Consider the following 19476-nt stretch of genomic DNA (forward strand, 5'->3'; position numbering starts at 1 on the left):
TTTCACGAGAGCTTAACAGAGACAAGCCAGAAAAGCACCCAAGAAATGGCTTTTCTTCGCTGCTTGGTGTTAGTGAGAAAGGCATCTATCTGCACCAGTACCAAAAACGACATTCCTCATTGGGCCAGGCCCAGACAACATCCATGTCCATCACCAACCAGCTCTGTGGCTGCCCCGCCAAAATTCTCCGTCTCTGATCCAGTCGTTCTGCGCTGGCTGCATCGTTGCGCAACCTCTCATTGATGGGAAGACTGGACTAGGGTGGCCTCCTCCTCCTCCTCTTCTGAAAAGTTCGAGATCAACAGGGACGTGGGACGTACCCAATGACATCAGTCACCGCCTGGGAAAAAAGACCACCGACTAGGGAAGGCAGCGTGCAGGAAGCTTGCACCGAGGGGGAAATTTTTTCTTCTGGTCGTCGTCGAACCCCACGTCAGTCCAGTCGGGTCCCCTCGTCACCTGTCCGTCCCTCCTCATGCTGGGTGATGAATTTTTTTTTTCACGGCCCATCCATAATAAATCACAAAAGTGTTGTAATTCGTGACGATTTGCTAAGCAGACTGCACTTGCGATTCATATTTAAGCGGTGATCCCCAGTGCGAGGCGACCCCCTTCCCAGTTGTTCCTTCTCATCTTGCGCTGCCTGATCTTTCCTGCTACCCCTCCATAATCAATACCCCGCCACGGTGAAATCTCAAAAACACACTTGAGCTTCACCCTTACCACACACGTTCACTCTCTTTTTCAATCCTTTACCGATTCTTCATTACAACCGCCAAAATGGTCGAGATGATTGAGACTGGCGTCACCTACGAGGAGCTCGCCGACATCGAGCGCGAGTTCGAGCAGGTCGAGACTGAGATGCGTAAGTTTTTGCTCCCTCCCTCACACACTCTCGTCGCCTCCTTTTCTTTCGAGCCCTCAGAAAAATCTGTAATCTCACACGCCCTCCCCGCCTTCTAGTCCGCCGCCAGTACGAGCTCTCTCGCCCTCTGTACGAGAAGCGCGCCGCCATCGTCGCCAAGATCCCCAACTTCTGGGCCCTCGTCTTCGAGCAGTCTCCCCCTGAGATTGACGAGTACATCCAGCCCCAGGACGCCGCCCTCCTCCTGGCCTCCCTCAAGAACATCTCCGTCTCCCGCTTCGAGCTCGAGAACGGCCAGAACGGCGACCCCCGCTCCATCGCCATCCGCTTCGAGTTCGGCGACAACGAGCACTTCGAGGACAAGGTCCTTGAGAAGAAGTTCTGGTGGCGCACCTCCGAGAACTACACCGGCCTCGTCTCCGAGCCCGTCAACATCAACTGGAAGGCCGGCAAGGACCTGACCGACGGCCTCCTGACCGCCGTCCAGAAGGTCTGGGCCCAGGGCGGCCCCGTCCTCTCCGGCAAGGGCAAGCCCGCCCCCACCCCCGAGGCCCAGGCCCTCAAGGCCAAGATCGAGGAGACCGGCATGGGCGGCGTTTCCTTCTTCTGCTGGTTCGGCTACGTCGGCAAGCGCATCTCCGCCGAGGAGAGCGCCGCCTTCGCCGCCAAGGAGGCCGACGAGTTCAACCGCCGCAAGGCCGGCGAGAAGGTCGAGGAGAAGGCCGACGAGGACGACGACGACGAGGAGGACGAGTTCGAGTACGAGATCTTCCCCGACGGCGACGACATCGCCACCGCCATCGCCCAGGACCTCTGGCCCGACGCGCTCACCTACTTCAGTAAGTTCATCCGCTCGCAGGGCGCCGCCGCCGCCCATGGTGATGGTGACAGAGACTTACTGTCCATGATAGCGCAAGCGCAGGAGGCCGGCGACCTCAGCGACGCCGAGTTCGAGACTGACGAGGACGACGACGATGAGGAGATGGGTGACGCGTAAATGTGCTTGGAAGGCAAGGAGAGGCGCGCGCGCGGTTGCGGCAATGATGTGATGACGTTTGGAACATTAGATGGTGATACCACATAATCAGTCAGCCCTTGGATGGGGACCAAAATCAAAAGCTTTTTCGTTTGTTATAACTATTACGTCCCATTACAAGTGATCTTGATATTCTTCATGTGCAGACCGATTCTCATGCCGCCATCTCGTGCCTGGACTGTGGCCCATGTGAGCCAGGAGGCACCCCATAGTTCGCTGACAGCTCGCTGAGATTGTAAGACTGCGCTTCGTGTATTTCAGTCAAGGCCGGGGTAGTATGCGCGGTGCCGACTGAGCCAAACTTGGGCGCTGGGGAAGAGTCTGGCGCTGCCACTACCTGCCGCTTCCTCCGTCTCATGAAGAACAACGCCAGACCAGCAACGAGAACCAGTGCTGCGACTCCTCCAACGGCACCACCCACAATAGCACCGATGTTAGGGCCTGATGGCTGAGATTCTGATGACTGGGATTCCGTATCACCAGGCAATCCTACTTCGCTTGCACCATCCACTGTAGCGTTCGGGGACCCTGAACCGTTGATGAGCCACCAGTCGCCAACACAAAGGGTGTTCAGGTCTCACTTACATTGAGCAAAGAGCGCCTTAAGCTCCGGAGATGCCCACTTGGCCACGTTACCCTGGCTGTACCAATCTTTAACCACCTTGGGAGAGTCATAACCTCCCGCATTCGGATCGTAACGGTTTGTCCAGCGCAGTTCTGTCATGTCAAAGATGCCGAGACCCAAGGGCCATGGATCCGGTTTTGAGAATCTCTTGCCGATAGGTATTTCAGGAAGTAAACCGCCAACAGAGAGCATTTGTCGTCCACCAATTACCGTACATGCGTGATCTGCGCGTTGCGTCGAAAGTTTGTTGTCTGCCTTGAAGAAATTGAACCCAGGAAGGCTAAGGACATGGACCTCGTTCGAGGTAGCAACGGTTTTTGTCTCCCGACCTCCGTAGATGAAGCTGTTCAACGGGGATTTGTCAAATTATTGTCCCTTGGGTCGAGGTGCTTCACTTACATTTCGTAGGTGTTGTTGGGGCCAGGAGCACCCGTAATGCAAAACTTCTCTTTGGGAAACGGGTTGTCGCCCGTGGTTTGCTGGTAATACCACTGATCGCCTTCGGCATGTCAGCCCAGAGACATGATTTCAAATTGGAGATCCTGACCTCGGGGGTCATAGACCGAGATTTTGTCGAATGCCATCGCATCCCAGTTTTCGAAGCGAGTTACTGACACAGATGCCTCCCATCCGCCAAGGACTACAAGTAAACCTTCGGGGCCAAACGGCACAAATTGCGAGGAACCACCCTTAAATGTCCCGTGCTTTCCGAACCTGCTGGATGAAATATTTCGCATGTCGCGGGACTGCATGTGAAAAGACACGAGCCCAGGGGCAGGGCGGCCCTGGACATTTTGGGTACCGACGAAGTTGGAGTCCGTTTCCTTGCTAGTGAAGCCACCAAAGTAGTAACCGACATTCTTGCTCTGGGAAAACGTTCCCTCTCTCGTTCGATCGATAGTTTGGAGGTTGGGAGTAGTCACCTCTGTCCAGGTGCCTCCCCCGTTGTCGTCGGCACTGAATCGCATCATCTTCTTATCGGGAGGCATCGAAGTTTTCCAGCCGCCCCAAGTGTAGAAGGCGTTCGATGCAGGATCTTTCCAGATGGCTTGCCCGTTCAACACATTTGACGGGTCTTTCGGGGTTGTTTTCATCGTGACGTTTGAGGTGTCCCAATGCTCACTGAGGCCGATGGAGATGGTCGAGTTGACTATCGCGCAATTCAACATCAGCTCCATCAAAGTTTTGAGAATAGTATTCTGCATACCTGGCCATGATGGGTAGCTGTAAGTTTCGTTGTATTCGCCTTCGTATTGTGAAACTTCACCTCCGTCTATGTAGACGTACTGTCCGATGATAATGGCTTCGGGAAGTCAGCGAGTCCGTTCAGGGGAAGGAGAGCCAAGGTGCAACTTGCCTGAACAGTATGCTCTTCGCAAGAAGTTGGATGCAGGTGGGGCATCAACTAGCCCGCGAGGATTCATGGCGGAATTCCAAGGACGATCCATGCGAAGATACGAAGCTGCTTGTCAAAGCAAAAGAGCGAGGGGCTGGTACCGCATTGATCACGACGTTCATGACAGCCTTTCAGGAAGACGTGGGTGGGAGCCCTCTCTGCTGCGTAGGAGAGAATAGCCTTTCCGCTGACAGGGTTGGGAAATATGTCACGGGACAAGCGGCTGAGATTGCTGAGGCAGCTGAGACATGCTGATACGATTGCGCTTTCCTACCTTAATGCTATGCGGCCAAGATCTCGTTGTGCGACATCTAATATCGCAGGTAGTTGTACTGCCGACTTCCTCTTTGGGTACCTAGCCATGATAGTGTTCACGGGCAGGCTTTGCAAGGGATCCAGCCAATGATAGCTCGTTGAACTTGGTTGTGATTGGTACCAAGACTCAGTAATATACTTTTGATTAGGAAAAAGACTTCTGCCTAGCTAATGTAACCTTGCTTTCAGTATCATGAGGAAGGCTCGGAGAAGGATGCGGCAGTCGCAGCCAGCCTTTGGCAGGCTACTTTCTTTTTTTGATGGTTGGCATTACTGTGAAAGCCAAGACTTGGACCAGCTTGATACTTCAACTGCGACCAGCTTTGACAAAGGTTTGAGGCTCCAGTCCCGAGATATAATTTTTTTTCCGTGTCCATTTTCCGTGCGCTGGATCTGTGTTGATTTTACTTTCCTTTGGCTATCTAAAATCTTGTCTGCGACTCTTTGGCTCAGGAGGCTCACTCTCCGCTGACAACTCGACTGGTATTGAGTGACCATGAACCTCAACTGGACCAGATGAGGCATCCATCTCCAAAGGACTGGACTCCCCATGAAGCTGATGGGGCCCCAGTGTGTCTTGCTCTCCATAGGCTGTGGACTGTGAGCCATATTTTTGATATATCGAATCGGTAGCTTGGGGATCGTGCGGCGGGTGTTGGGGCGCCGCTGCGTGTGACTTCTTGCGTTTGATAACGACGACGGCAAGCCCAAGGAGAAGTGCCACCCCGAAAAGTCCACCAACCACCGCGCCGGCGATAGTTCCGGCGGTTGGTGAAGATGGGCGGCTTTCATCGCCGTCATTAGACGTGCCGTTTCTATCAGGTGTCGAAGATGGAACAGGAGATGGCAATTGATCCTGGGATGCTATTGCTTGATAAGTTAGGTTTCCGTTCTGGAGTCAGACTCACTTACACTTTAAGAAAAGAAGCTTCACTTCCTCATTTGCCCAGGAGACACTATTCTGCCCCCCTTCCTTATACCATTGCTTTACTATCTCTGGGGATTCGTACGCCGCATCATCAGCGCTATACCCATCCTTCCAAATCATCTCTGTCATGTCGAACACACCCAGACCATAAGGCCAGGGATCCGGTTCAGTCCATCCCTGGATGGCATTGGTACTACGAATACCGCCAATAGATAGCATCTGTCTACGTCCGACCACAACACAGGCTTGATCAAACCGCGGGGTGGAATCACCACTGGCTTTGAAGAACCTAAAGCCAGGAACGCTGAGAACGTAAACGTCGCTTAAAACACCCTGTTTACTACCCCAACCTCCGTAGATGAAGCTTGGCCGGAGAGTCAGTGTTGACTTGGTAACTGGAGATACTCTCACTTGGAACAACAGTCTACTCACACCTCAAATGTATTATTTGGTCCCAAGACGCCTGTTGTACAGAAGCGCCTCCTCGCTGCCGGCATAGGTCCAGTGGTATCTTGGGTGTACCACTTTTGGCCTGAGGTAGTGTCAGTGCAGATGCTCATGCTGAGAGATCATATACTCACCTTTGATATCGAAGAGAGTGACCTGGTTGAAGTCGATCTCCTTCCAATCGTCCTCTCTAGACGTTACAGGCGCCTCTTTACCGCCGAGAAAGAGAAGAACACCAGCGTCTCCGAAGGGCAAAAACTGCGAAGACCCTTCCTTGAAAGTCCCGTATTGGCCAAATTCACTCGTCGTGTTCTTGATTTCTCCGGATGTCATGTTGTAAGACACGAGTCCTGGGGTGGGAATGGATACATTCCAATCTGAGATGTAGTAGTCGCTCCGTCTCCTTACGATCCCTCCAAAATAGTATCCAGTATCGTTGCTCTGTGTGAAAGTTCCATCTGTTGGCCTTACTAGGTCTTGAAACGTATCGAGGTTGGAAGGCGGCGACTTTGCCCACTTGCCACCACCGCTGCCGTTGGCCGTGAAGCGCCATATTTCCTTGTCCGGGAGTGGGCCGTTGTAATGCTTTTCACCTGCCCAAGTGTAGAAATCATTCCCGGATGGTCCCAGCCAAACGGACTGGCTATCCAGCTTTTGAGAATCTTTGGGGATCGAATTCATCACAACAGATGAGGTGTTCCAGGATTTCTTCAGGCTTATAGAGATCGTCGAGTTAACTGAAACAATGTTCCGTTTGTGTGAGCGCCCTTTGTGTGCATTCAGTAACGGATTGATCTGAGTTCACCTTCACGGTATAGCCCCGCCCAGTCGTTGCTAGTAGCATTTTGCAGAGACGTCTGCGACATTAGGCCGCCGTCTATATACACATAGTCGCCCAGGACAGCAGCTCAACCAGGTCAGTGATTCTATGTATACATGCTGAGGAGTCAAGGGGTCTTACCTGAGCAAAAAGACCTTCGCAAGAAGGTAGACTTGGACGGTATATCTCGACGCGCCACGAGCCCAAGTCCCCCGAATAGGCTCATACAACGCGCTCCAGCCGCCATCCATGACCAGGGGCAAGTTGAGAGTCGCATCGTGTAAACCTTCTGTACGACAAATTGTTTTGGAGGGATTTTGAAGTGTCAGGTGGCAGATTTTAAAGAAAGGGCGCCCTGGGAACATGAAAGTCAGCATGAAGATACTTGCTCAATGGCAAGGCCGGGCATTCAAATGAAAGTTGTTTCAGGCAACCAAGACACAATGACACTGAAGGATTGAGCTATGATACAAGCATTCTAAGAGAGTGGCGAGCTTTCTTTGAGCACTGTTAAAAGCCACCAAGGCTGCCCAAGCCTGTTCGGCTGATTCTAGTCTTTCCCACACTACTCTGCGCATAGCAAGACAACTGCGGTGCAAAGGTTCCTGTGATTTGCCTTCAATACGCTCTTTTGAGGCCTGAGGTGCATTATCTCATGTACTTCGTTGAGGTACATCTGAGCTGGTGCAAGCGAATCCGTGGCCATGAGCTTGCATCCCTCTGCCTCATCGATTAGTGCCTTCCGCCGGAATGGGATAATGAAGGTATAGATGGAAATTCGAGGGAGACATCAACCCAGTTTCGGGCACTCTAGCCGCAATTTATTCGGCACCCCTAGTACTATATTTCAAATCGAAGTGCCATAGACAGACTTCTTTCTCCGTCATATCAAAACGGAGCGAAGAAACTGCAGCTGTTGATGAACTCCCCTCGGTGTTCCAACTATCACTATTTTGTTTACACAAATGAGCTTTTGTATGGCCTTGACCTTCGGAGGGATAATCAACTGCGTCAACCTGCTTGATCAGCCATGATGTTTGTGAGACAGGGGCTGGACGGCGATTTCCATTGAGGAATAGTTGCCAAGAAGGAGAACTTCGTGCGGTATGGACTGATCGACAAGGCAAGACTCTTCATACTGGCAATGGTCGCTATCAGCCTTGTGTCGATTGGACGACTCAGTTTCAACAGTAGTCCGGGAGCTGCTAGACGTCTCTTTCAAAACCCCATTTTGTCATAAGAAGAGGCTTTCTTTGCTTTTGGTAACACTTTTATAGGATGGGTTTTTTTCTCAAATTTGCAGACCAAAGCCGAATAAGACCCGTAGGCATGCTAATTTACTGCGCGTTCTAGGGACTTCGCCCTGATCACTCCTCCTTACTACTGTTGGTGCTTCCGGATACACAGTCAACATACCTAGTAGGCCATTGTATATTTCGCTACAAATGCTGCTGTCTTCACACGGGTGAAGATGTGTATATCTCATACCAAAACATGTCTCCTGGTCCAGAGCCTTCTTCAGGACAAATGCCTCTAGTGCTCTCGTCTATCCAAACCGCCCACAGCGGCCCCGTTCAACTCTATTACAATATCCGACCCTGTCTCGGTCCGTAACGCCCCTTGCCACTCTCTTCTCATCCTCTCCTTCTCATGCCCTCCGACCCAACACTCTCTGCCCTCCCCAATTCAGCCTCATCCTCCGGCCCCCTCCCCGGAGCCAACACCCCCTCACTGCCACTCCCCCGCCTCCTCGGCTCCTCAAACCTCGTCTCGTCAGAGTCGTCCGCATCTACCCCATGAATGCCGCCACAGCTCTCCATCGTAAACGGGCTCGCCGTCGGCCCGTCCAGAACCCCCAACTCATGTCCCGAAAACCGCCGTGGCAGAAGCCACGCGCGGATCGGGATCAGCAGCATGATGAACACGGGGAACCCCACCGCTGCCACGGTCTGCGTGATAGCAAACGTCGCCCCGAAGCCCACCAACTCGATCGCGACAAACTCCCACACCGCCCGCCGCCGGATCTGGTTCAGCGGGTGGTTCGGCGGGGTCAAGTTCTTGTCCTTGAGCAAGAACAGGATCTTGAGCGTGATGCCGTTGCCCTCGAGCGCCTGCACGCCCATCACGAAGAACAGCCCCGCCAGCACGCCGTGCGGGATGAGGTGCAGCACGACCAGCAGCGGGCCCGTCATCGTGCCGAGCGTCAACAGGCCCTGCGCCAGATTCGACACGCGCTGCTCCACCACGTGAGAGGCCTTTGTGACATGTTTCCCGGTAAGCTCGCCCTTCTCGTCGACTTCCGCTTCGGACTTGCGCACGGTGAGTGACTCGGTGTGGAAGGGCGCTTGCGGGATGAGGCCGTTGGGGAAGGGCAGGCCCAAGATGCCTGCGACGCCTGTTGTCAGGCCGAGGAGGAAGAGGTCCCAGTGGAAGCCTGCTGGTTTCCGGAGGGGGAACTCGGTGCCTTGGGCGATGAGGGACGAGACTTTTTGGTCAGGTCAGTCACGATCTTCTTCTGATTCAGGGGCAAGGGAGTTATTTACCGTTGTGGTCAAACCAGAACAAAATGGTGAGCAATATTGCAAACGGAAGCGCGAGGAATACGTCTCCGACGGGGATATCCCAAAAGTGTACGAGCCAGCCCCGGTCCGCAGTCGGCATGAAGGCGATGCCCGTCGGGAGGACCTCCAAGTCGATCGGCTTCATCCGGCCAATGTGCACGAACCCGGTGAAGAAGATGAGGGTGAGTGGAGTGCCGTAGTCCTTGAGGAAGATGCGCACATGGTGATGGAAGAGGCTGCTGCCACCAAGGCCGGCGCAGACGTACGCAACCATGAAGACGAGCAGCGAGGCGACGATCGACAGGTAGAACGGCTCGGCATCACCCAGGCGCTCGAGGACCTGGATGCCTTTTTGGAGGTAGATGAAGGCGACGTAGAAGCCGAAGATGTCGCAGGGGAAGCGGGTCACGTAGCGCAGCCAGTTGCAGGAGTTTGTTATCGCGAGGATCCAGTGGAGGATGAGGGACCATCTGTTGTTGGGTGTCAGTTGGCATTACGGCGAAGGGTTGCACTTGGATTACGTACATTCCAATCCAGCACATGAAGGCCAGGTAGTTCACTCCCGTGGGCTTCATGATGTCGTACACGGTATAGTTGAAAACGGTAATCGGGCCCGTGACGCCGACGATGACCAGAGGTTGGCATGCAAACACGGCAAAGACAACGGATCCGAGCACCGAGGCTAGTAAGACCTCATTGACGCCGTATGTTGAGCCGGTGCTGGTGAACATGTCGAGGGAGAAGGCCAGGGCTGGGAGGATACTGGGCTCATGTTAGTCTCCATCGCCCTTGAACCCATCTACAACCACAACGGCTATATCTTGACTGTTGTTGTGACAAGTAAAAGGCAATCGCTATGAAACTCATGGGGTTCGCGGCAGACACACCACGAAACGAGCTGGAATACGTACTTTGCAAAATACATGTATACGGTCGCCGGCACGACACGATAATCCCACGCATCGAGCCAATCGCTGACGTAAAAGGGCGCCCGGCGCCGCAGGTCGTTCACCATACCGCGAAAGAGCTGGACCTTCCACCATCCGGAGGAATGCCCGCGTCGGCTACTGCTGCCATGCTGGCTTGTGGTTGTCGTCGGCCCGGGAAGTGGCTCGACTGTCTTTTCGTCCGTGTTGGGCGCCATTGTAGACTGCCACAGGCGAGCTTCGCCTTTCCTTCACCGTCTATGGGTGTGTGTAAATGCGCAAACACCAAATGGAAAATATAAAGAGCAAAAAGTATCAAGAACGATTAACGATGCGCAAGTCGTACCCAACGGGTAATCATGTCGAAGAAGGCACAAATCCCTCCAAAGTAGAAAAGTAGATGACGACGTTCGAGGTGTAGAACTGGACCTGGGCTTGGCTAAGGTCGGCCAGGTGTGGGTGGGTGGTTGTTGTATTTAAGAATTGGTATGGACTGATGGATCTGCCTAGGACAAGGTAGGCCGAGACAAGCACTTCTGAAGCGCACTTCCGTCCGGGGGAGATTTGATGAAGAGGTATCCGTATTTGATTTCAGGGTGGATGCGACTGCGACCTGCCGACATGCAAAGGACCATAAGAAGCACAACAGAAGGAGAGGGCCAAAGGGGGAAAATCCAGTTGCAAGGGCAAAATCGTTGAGAACCTCGCAGGGAAATGATGTGAGCGGGAATACAGGTTCCAGACTCGAGAGTTCAGAAGAGGCAATAAACCAGGCACCCCCAAATGGAGAAAAGAGTCGGCCCCGCCCGATTGGAACTCTGGCAAGGTATGTTTGTTTTCCTCGTCAAAATTGACTCGTCTAGACCAGCACTGCGGCGGCGGCCTCGCTGTATCTTCTCGTCAAATCAGTGTTGCGATGAGAGATTCGAAGCCAAACCACTACGGATGCTGTAGAACGAAGGTGAAGAAATGATGACGGCGTCGCAAACCCCAGCGGCCGTCGCCGTCACCGCTTCCCACCACCCCCAGAAACACCGAGTCAAGAACCGTCTTAACAAGTTCGCCACGTGCATATGCCGCTGCAGTAATCGTAGATTCCGCACCGCAACCCTCCTCGGAAATGCGACGGCCACAGATATGCCATTGGTCAATACACAGCATCCCCCGCAGAATTCTGCTTGGGCAGAATGTATGTTGACATCCTGACCCCATTCCACCCAATCACCTCTCTTAAATGGCAATGTGGGTCTCCACTCGGGACCAAAATGTCTGAGCCGAAGAGAAAGCGAAAGAGAGACTCTTGATAATGAGAACTGTTCATGTCGCAAAGAATCACTCGACATCTCTGTCATTGTTCGTTTGTCAAGAAGCTGGGTTTAGACTGGCGCCAGAAACAAGATTCGGTCTACGGCCGCAGCAGAATGGCGCCGGCATCCCACGCGATCGGCAAGATCTCAATCTCTTGAGAGGAATTTAATAGCCGTCCTTTGCCATCTCTGAAAAACTCTGAACCGTGCCCTTCCTTAACCCCGAATGACACCACTTAACGCGACACTAATGCGGCCAGTCACACGGCCCCAGACCCTACCATTGACCATTAAATAGATGGTAAAGTTTCGAATGTCGTCTGTTCTCTAATGTCACCATATGAGTTGGTGTCTCGTGGGAGGAATTGGCTCGAGAAGACGTCATTCTTCACGCGAAGGAGTGTACTTGTGGGCATAGCATGAGGCTTTCCAACGTTGAAACTTACTTATGCTCTTTTCATCTTTTAATAAACATGTCGATGAACCTGCCCAGCTCATCCAGTAAAACGAGGATCAGTAGAAGAAACCTGGCAATAACACCTTGGCACCTATGATTCAAGCCGCCCAGACCGTATACTGCAATTCCCTGGGCACCGATATGCTACGCAAGGAGCAGCAACAAGACAGAGAATTTGATGGCAAGGCTTCCAGAGAAACACCGGTCTTGGCATAATACATATTTCGACATGTTCTGCTAGGTGTCAAGTGTTGGTGACAAGTGATGCAATGTTGTGCAGTTTCGGCACTTTCGTGCTGAGTGAGCTATGCAACTTCCTCAACTTATAAGCCCAGAAGGCTCGACAATTGCCCGCACCGTCTTTGATCTTGTCCCGTGAAGTTCTCACTAATCATAACTTTCGTGCTATACACTGAGGTGAAGTTCGTGCTTGCGCTTCGAAACCACACACGATTGATAAACGTCTAACAGAAGCAAAAACATATGCGCTTTTCACTCGAGACTACCATCGATCTTCATCATACCCCTCTGCAGGGGACTTGGTATTTTTGAGAGTCAAGCTGGATGTATCTACAATTCCTACTACAAGTACAAGTGTGAAGTGTTCCCCCGCCTCCCCCATCTACTCCAGCCCGCAATGGTTGATGCCTCTACTAGTAACACAGCCGCCGCGAAGGCAGAGTTGAGAGCCCTTTTGTTGTATTCCCTTAGACTAAAGAAATTGAAAACCACGTTTCGAGTGCCATCCCCTCGCCCTCTCATCATCTCCTCGACCCGTCCTGTCTGTCCTCCAAGCTCTTGAAAGTGGGCGTGGGGCCGACGGGCGGATTCTCGGGCGGAGAGTCCGTGTTCTCCGTCTCCTGAGGGGGCGGCGGCGGCGCGCTCTTCTGGCCCTGCCCGCCAAAGTACTTCTCAAACTCCTGGTGGTCACCGAACGGTCTCGGTCCGAGGATGCGGACGAGATCGTCACGTGTGAGCATCTCCTTCTTCAGGAGCTCCTCCGCGACGAGACCAACCTCGTGCTTCTTCTCCGTCAGCAGGTCGCGGCACTGCTTGTACGCCTCCTCCACGATGCGGTGGACCTCGGCGTCGATGGCCTGCGCCGTCGCCTCGGCGAAGGGCTTCTGGAGTGTGTTTGGGTCGTCGTCAAAGTGCAGCGGGCCGACCTTCTCCGACATGCCCCATTGGGTGACCATCTTGCGAGCCATCTGGGTGACCTTGCGGAAGTCGTCGCTGGCACCGGTCGTGACGGTTGGGAAGTGCAGCTCCTCGGAGATGCGGCCGCCCAGGGTCATGGCCATGCGGTCCATCAGCTGTTGTACTGTCATCAGGTAGGCATCGCCTGAGGGCAGGTACTGGGCGTAACCCAGAGCGCCTTGTCCACGAGGGATGATGGAGACCTTGAGGAGGGGATCGGCGAACTCAAAGTACCAGCCGCAGATGGCGTGACCGGCCTCGTGGTAAGCGACCGTCCTCTTCTCCTTGGGGTTGAGGACAAGGGACTTGCGCTCGAGACCTCCGATGACACGCTCAATGGCCTGCTCGAAGTGGACCATCTCGACGGACTCGGCGTTGGCACGGGCAGCTGTGGCATGTCAGTGAACTGTGGATATTAAGACGGGACTGAGAAAGACATACCGACAAGAGCGGCTTCGTTGACGGCGTTGGCAATGTCAGCGCCAGAGAAGCCGGGGGTGAGAGTCGCCAGACGACCAGTCAAGTGCTCCATCTCCTCCTTAGTAACGATCTTTGCAAGATGCACCTTGAAGATTTCTTGGCGGCCCTTCATTGTCGGGCGGTCAATGTAGATGTGTCTGTCGAAACGGCCAGGACGCATCAGAGCCTTGTCAAGGATATCGGCTCTGTTGGTACCGGCGAGAACGACAACCTGCTCCTGAGTGTTGAAACCGTCCATCTCGGTGAGGATCTGGTTGAGGGTAGCCTCGCGCTCGTCGTTGCTACCGCCCGGGCGGTTGCCGTCCTGTCTCGCGCGACCAATGGCATCGATTTCGTCAATGAAGATGATGCAGGGCGCGTTCTTACGAGCCGTGGCGAAGAGGTCGCGCACTCTGGAAGGACCGACACCGACGAACATCTCGACAAACTCAGAGCCGGAGACGCTGAAGAAGGGAACGCCAGACTCGCCTGCCGTGGCCTTGGCCAGAAGCGTCTTACCAGTTCCAGGGGGTCCAGAGAGAATGGCACCACGCGGAATCTTGGCACCTAACCTCTCGAAGCGCTCTGGGGTCTTCAAGAAGCTGACAAACTCCATAATCTCCGTCTTGGCCTCGTCCATGCCGGCCACATCGTTGAACTTGACCTTGATTGCTGTCTCGTGGTTGAAACGCTTAGCCTTGCTCTTACCGAACCCAAACATCTGGTTGCCTCCACGTCCACCCATTTGCTTCGTGGTGTAGTACAGGAGACCAACCAAGAGGAGGGTCGGACCAAAAGCGTAGACCAAGGGCATAATGCCACCCTCGGTGGCATAGCTCACCGGGATGCGCTCTGCAGGTGGGATACCCAGCTCCCGCTGGGCGTCCTCCAGCTGCTTCTCAAACATTTCGACGGAGCCGATGGAGAAGTAGTACTGCATGTTGGGGTTGACGCCCTCGTTGCCGCCGTACACAGACTGGACGCCCTCGCGATTCAGCTCGACACGAACACGGCCAGACGTCTTGATGACCACGAGCTTGTTGACAAGTCCCTTGTCCAGGAAGTTCCTGCGCAACTCCTGCCAAGTGATTTCCTTCTCGGAACCCCACAGCAGAGACTCGAAGAACGGCAGAATCACCGCCCAGACGATGGCAGCGACAACGAGATCGCCAGTGCTGAACATGCCGAAAAGCCACTTGTTTTTGCCCGATCCTTCGTTACCGCCCTCGCCCGACTCAGACTTTCGGCCCCGCTGCTCCTCCCTCTGCTTCTTGCTTTCCCAGTGATCCTTCTTCGCCTGATCTATCTCCTTCATTGCTGCCTTCTCCTCCTCACTCATATGGGTCATCGCTTCGTATTGGGCGCATCTGCTCGTAATCTGTGCTGAGACACGGATGAGCTTGGCCATTTCGCGAAAGCTTATGTCCTTTTTGCCGTCCTGTAGCGAGTACAGAATCTCCTTCAATTCCTCGGGGACTCCTAGTAGCCTTATCTCCTCGATGCTCTTCAGGAGGAAGTCCTTCTGGAACCCAGGTAGAGCTGGGTTATAGGCCATAGTCTTCAGCATGATAAGCTCCTCCTCCGTCAGGTACACCCAATTCTTGGGAAGCGGCCATTCTTTCCGTATAAGCTCCTCTTTGGCCAAACGAAGCTTTTCGGGGTCGGTCTCCTCTGCTGGCTTCTTTCCTTCCTCGTTCTCCTGCTTAAATTTGTCTGCCTCCTTGTCCAACTTCTCGTGTTGGTCTGCCTCTGCGTCCTCTTTCTTGGCTTTCTTTTCGTTTTTCTTCTTGGGAGCTTCTGGCTTGTTATTTGTTGAATAGAACTGCGATCGGTATGCGGCGAGGGGTGCCTGCGGGGCAAGTCGTGCTATTCTCGACGGCTGGAAACGCATCCGTGTGATCGGGTGCTGCGCAGTCCTCACAGCTTGCGCAAGCTGCGCCGACTGGCGCAGGAACCTCGCCATGATTGTGTATGCCTGTAGAGACGAGGCGGAACGACCGGGGCCGAGCTGGATATGTAATTCACCGCGTGCAGCGATGTGCTACCTCATTGAGGCAACTTGGTGGGTGCTGGGCGGTTGTCGGGTTGAGGATGGATATCCGGAAGACTTCAAGATGGAAATAATGACACCAGCCGCAGCGTGTTCGGCGGTGTTCGAAGAATTCGAGGTGGTGGTGTTGGCGATTGGCCCAGGGTTTCCGGGATGACTGCGCGATGGCGAAAAGCTACCACCACCATTAGTGATGAGTTCATCTCGCTGCGGGTCCCATCGCAGCCCAGTCTTTAGCGGCACGTGACTCAAACTCCGTCCCGCCGCCAATTCTGTCGGTTGATACGGGCTGCTTCCGCCGCAAACTCCGACCCGGACAATGACACTTGCATTCCACCTGGCGCTTTTTGGACCGCAGGCTTCCACTGGTTGACGTAGTCTAGAGTGTGGAGTGTAGGAAAGAGTGGAAGTATGGACGTCCTGCGCAGGGCTTACACGCAGGCGTCCGTTTGCTGTCAATTGAAGCACAATGCACGAATAAGTTGACGAGTGGTTCTGAAAATGAAGGAATTGAGTCTGCTATTGATCTTTCTTGTCAATGCTAGACGTATGTCCGCCACTCTATGGCAATATACACGCCGCACGATGGCCGCTGTCCACGGAGGGACCCCACATACAACATATTTTCCGCCTCAGCTGGGCTGATTACTAGTACATACGTTCAAAGTGTCGTTATTTCGTCTCACATGCCCATAAATAGACCAGATTTCCACCATGATATTCCATGCTTCGGTCCCGTGTGGGATTTCTCATCCGTTTTTCATCCTCGCCAGATCCACTGGCATAGAACCGTTCGTGCATCAGCCAACGTTTCCATTCTCCACCGTTGGGTACGCGCCGCCGCTCATCTCAGCCCAGTCCCAGTCCAACGTCATGGGAAGCGAAAATAGATCCTGCGGCAAGAGAGGTTGCTGATACGGCGCGCCCATATTCATCGGCGGTGAACGGGGGTTGTGGATTCCGCCAAATCCTGTCATCTCCGCGAAGTTACCAAATTGTGCCTGATCCGGCATTGGAAACTCCTGTGGCCATCCTGCCGACGGGAGAGCCGGAGAAGGTTCGCGCATCGAAGTGGTTTGCATAGGACTGAATCCATGCCTACGACGGTTGGCTTCCCCGTTGAAGTCGGGGGACAACTGTCCATTCGTCGCCGAGTTCGCCGAGGGAGTGACCGTCTGTGGAGTCGGCGTCGTCGCTGACACTGGCCGAGGTGTGTGAGAAGATGCGGCCGGGCTTGATGATACTTTCGGTGCCGCTTCGCTCTTGCGCTTCCGCCGTGACGACTGGTCTTTCTCCGCCTTCTCGATGACGAGCTTCGCAATTCTTTCAAACTCGGAACAAACGCCCAGCATACGATGCACACCGCCCGTCTCGGCTTCCTGACCTAGCATGGACAAGAAGTTGACCACCAGATTCATCAATCTTGTGTCGGATTTGGCTCTGGGATCCATGGGGTTCTGGAGAATGTTTCCGAAAAGTGTCATTAGTGCGGATACAGGGAAGTAGAGAATGAGCCTGCAAAGACTGTTAGTTACTGGATCTAGAGCCTGATGTATTGAGCTTAAACTCACCAGACACTCGAAGAGTCTCCCTGAGGCATGTACTTCAGCAAGGAGATGGATGCTCGCGCAGCTGCCGTGCACAGCGCTGCAGAAGAAAACACGCGTGGGTTCAGGGGTTTGGCGTTGAGCCCCTGAATGGCATAGTTGGACAAGCGACTGGTCCAGTATCCGTGGTGTACCGACATGCGGTGAATTGTTGTCAGGCAGTTATAGTACGTCAAGTGAAGCATGACGACGTGCAGGATAAGAGGCGTGTGCGACGCCTGAATCTCGTGCTCTGGCCTGAAATCGATTGGAATCCTGTCCTTCCACTCCTCGAGCTCCTGATCCAGCTCTCCGATGGTGTTGAGAAGTTCGCCGGGGGATTGTTTCGTTGCCTTGGTCGAGTACAGGCGAGAGTAGACCTTGCTTTCGATTGTCGCAAACTCGCACATGACTCTGAATAAGTTCATCTTGCCCTTTCCTTCAGCCAAAGGAATGTTGCCGATGTTGTCCTCCGGATCGGCGTCTGGAAGCTCGACGTTCATGTCGTCATCGTCTTGTGCGGGAGGTCGGCCCGCACGAAGGCACAAGTCCTTATCGAGCATATAAGCAATCCAGAAGACTCGCTTGCGTTGCTCAATCTCGATAGGGTTCAGGTTGAAACCGGTTCCCTTCTTGTGCAAACCAATACTGTGGGCGAGACGAATAGCAGTTGCGACGAGGACAAACGTGGGCTGAGGGTTCGGTGTGCCCTGCATGAACAGAGCCATGCCGAGCAGTGCTTGCACACTCAGCAAGTCCGTGTTGCGCATCGTCAGCTCAGCAAATGTTCCGAGGGCATTCTTGATGTAACCCCATGCCTTCTCGTCCTCTTCCTGGGGCACGAGGTTGCTCATAACGCGCAGGCGATGGGCAAACGCCAGGGCGCAGTTCAAGCTCGCCCACCATCCGGTGCCCTCGTAGGGGTCGTCAGAATATTGCCGCTCAACCAAATGCATGAAAGTGGGCTGATGGAACAAGGGGAACATGCAGTTGAAGTTCTCAAAGTAATCTTTCAGCAGGGACAAAGCCTCGTGCTTCGGGGGCAACGGTCGGAAGATTGGTCGACGGAACAGGTCGCTGAAAACCTCTGGCTTCCACGCAGTCCACTTGTGGTCGTCAATCGATACCTCGGAAATCATCTGCTGGAATGAATTGTCTCCCGTCTTCTCGTGGACCCACTGGATACCCTTGGGGGAGAAAATGGAGAAGCCGGAGGAGGATCCGATGTATCGGGTCTCGCCACTTTGGTTTGTGACCAAGGAGCACATCATCTCGGACAAAGCCTCGACTTCTTCCTCGCTCTTCTCGGGTTCTTCGGGGTGCACAGATTTGCGCCTCTCGCCCTCTTTAGGTTCCTTGTGGGAGTCTTTCGTCGGTTCAGGAGAGGTAATCGCGCTTTGGGGAGTTGATTCATTCTCGTTCTGTCCCGAAGTTGCCTGGGATGGGGAAGTCGGGTTGGAAGCAACCTGAGAAGCTTGTCTCGACTGCTGATGTTTTTCGGCCAGGCGCTTCTCTAGAGTGCCAAGATCGGTTTCGCCGTTATCGTCCTCGCCGAGTAGACCTGTACAGCCAGTCAGATAAGGCCGTTCTCCTCGTGGGGAGCGGGATACAAACCTGAGAGTCGCAGCAAGTTTTCCATACGGCCTAGACGGTTCTCCAGTCCTTCGATGTACTTTGCTCTGCTATCGTGTCAGTCGGGCTACCCAAAGAGCCTGGACTGCGCGGCTGGACATACCCTTTTGGCGGGTTGCGCTTCTTCTCAACCTGAGTGAAGACACAGTCTGTCTTGTAGTTTATGCAATGGCTACATGCGGGTAGCTTGCCATCGCACTTGATCTTCTTCTTTCGGCACATGTCACAGGCCTGCGGGACATGACATGAGCACGTTTTCTACGACTGCACAGTTTCAATGGCCGGGCAAGGACCATCGCAGGGTGCTTACTCTGGCAATTCTCCTCCTCTTGGCCTCGTTCGCATCGTCAAGTAGCGTAGATGGGTCGCCGAACATATGCGCCGCTAGGTCAGGCGGCATGTGCTGAACGGGAAGGCCATCAGGAGTGTAAGCTCCAAAGATCTGGGGCGGTTGGTTCATCAATGGGGGCGGGTGCCCCATGTGAGGCATCTGGAAGCCCATGTGGTCCATGGTGGGCAAGTTTCGGTGAACAAGCTAGAATTCGCAGTCGGGCGTCGCAACGGCACGGTCGGGATCGGAAATACGGTGGTCGTCGAGCCTGGGGAAGCTGACGGAGGGCGAGATTGTCGTTGAGAGCGACGGTGGTTACCCAATCTCTCGAGCGCAACCAAGCTGGAGGTTGTCAAAGGGCTACGGAGGAGGGGAACGGCGGGACGGAAAAGACGAAGGGGCGTAAAAGTTGAGGAACCCGTCTCGGTATTTGCAAGCAGGTAGCGCGAGAATAGCGTAGCGGCGGGCGAAGCTCTTTGTAATTCGCTCGGTAAGCTGGTGGCTGAGTCGACAGGAAGCTAAGGCCGAGGTGGATAAG

The 19476-nt window shown here is 54.0% G+C and overlaps 4 protein-coding genes across 4 annotated transcripts; 1 reads left to right on the top strand and 3 right to left on the bottom strand.

The window, feature by feature from the left end:
* Window positions 1-780: 780 nt before the first annotated feature.
* Window positions 781-1862, top strand: CGCS363_v005043 (putative nucleosome assembly protein; the record flags this gene model as incomplete). Its single annotated transcript, XM_036636892.1, has 2 exons — window positions 781-865; window positions 964-1862. 2 exons carry the CDS (start codon window positions 781-783, stop codon window positions 1860-1862), a joined length of 984 nt encoding a protein of 327 aa, XP_036497430.1.
* A 193-nt stretch (window positions 1863-2055) lies between these two features.
* Window positions 2056-6293, bottom strand: CGCS363_v005044 (Kelch repeat-containing protein; the record flags this gene model as incomplete). The annotated part of the gene is made up of 8 exons (XM_036636893.1): window positions 2056-2429; window positions 2487-2869; window positions 2926-3025; window positions 3074-3676; window positions 3734-3829; window positions 5150-5529; window positions 5598-5697; window positions 5747-6293. 8 exons carry the CDS (start codon window positions 6291-6293, stop codon window positions 2056-2058), a joined length of 2583 nt encoding a protein of 860 aa, XP_036497433.1.
* A 6151-nt stretch (window positions 6294-12444) lies between these two features.
* On the bottom strand, window positions 12445-15302 carry YTA12 (Mitochondrial respiratory chain complexes assembly protein YTA12; the record flags this gene model as incomplete). The annotated part of the gene is made up of 2 exons (XM_036636894.1): window positions 12445-13268; window positions 13322-15302. 2 exons carry the CDS (start codon window positions 15300-15302, stop codon window positions 12445-12447), a joined length of 2805 nt encoding a protein of 934 aa, XP_036497432.1.
* Window positions 15303-16189: 887 nt separating this feature from the next.
* fsdR-7 (Fusaridione A cluster transcription factor fsdR) lies at window positions 16190-19118 on the bottom strand (the record flags this gene model as incomplete). Its single annotated transcript, XM_036636895.1, has 5 exons — window positions 16190-16904; window positions 16961-18536; window positions 18590-18654; window positions 18711-18838; window positions 18918-19118. 5 exons carry the CDS (start codon window positions 19116-19118, stop codon window positions 16190-16192), a joined length of 2685 nt encoding a protein of 894 aa, XP_036497435.1.
* Between the last annotated feature and the right edge of the window lie 358 nt (window positions 19119-19476).

This window comes from Colletotrichum siamense, assembly GCF_013390195.1.
Source record: "Colletotrichum siamense strain Cg363 chromosome Unknown KSG_Cg363_contig03, whole genome shotgun sequence".
NCBI lineage: Eukaryota > Fungi > Ascomycota > Sordariomycetes > Glomerellales > Glomerellaceae > Colletotrichum > Colletotrichum siamense.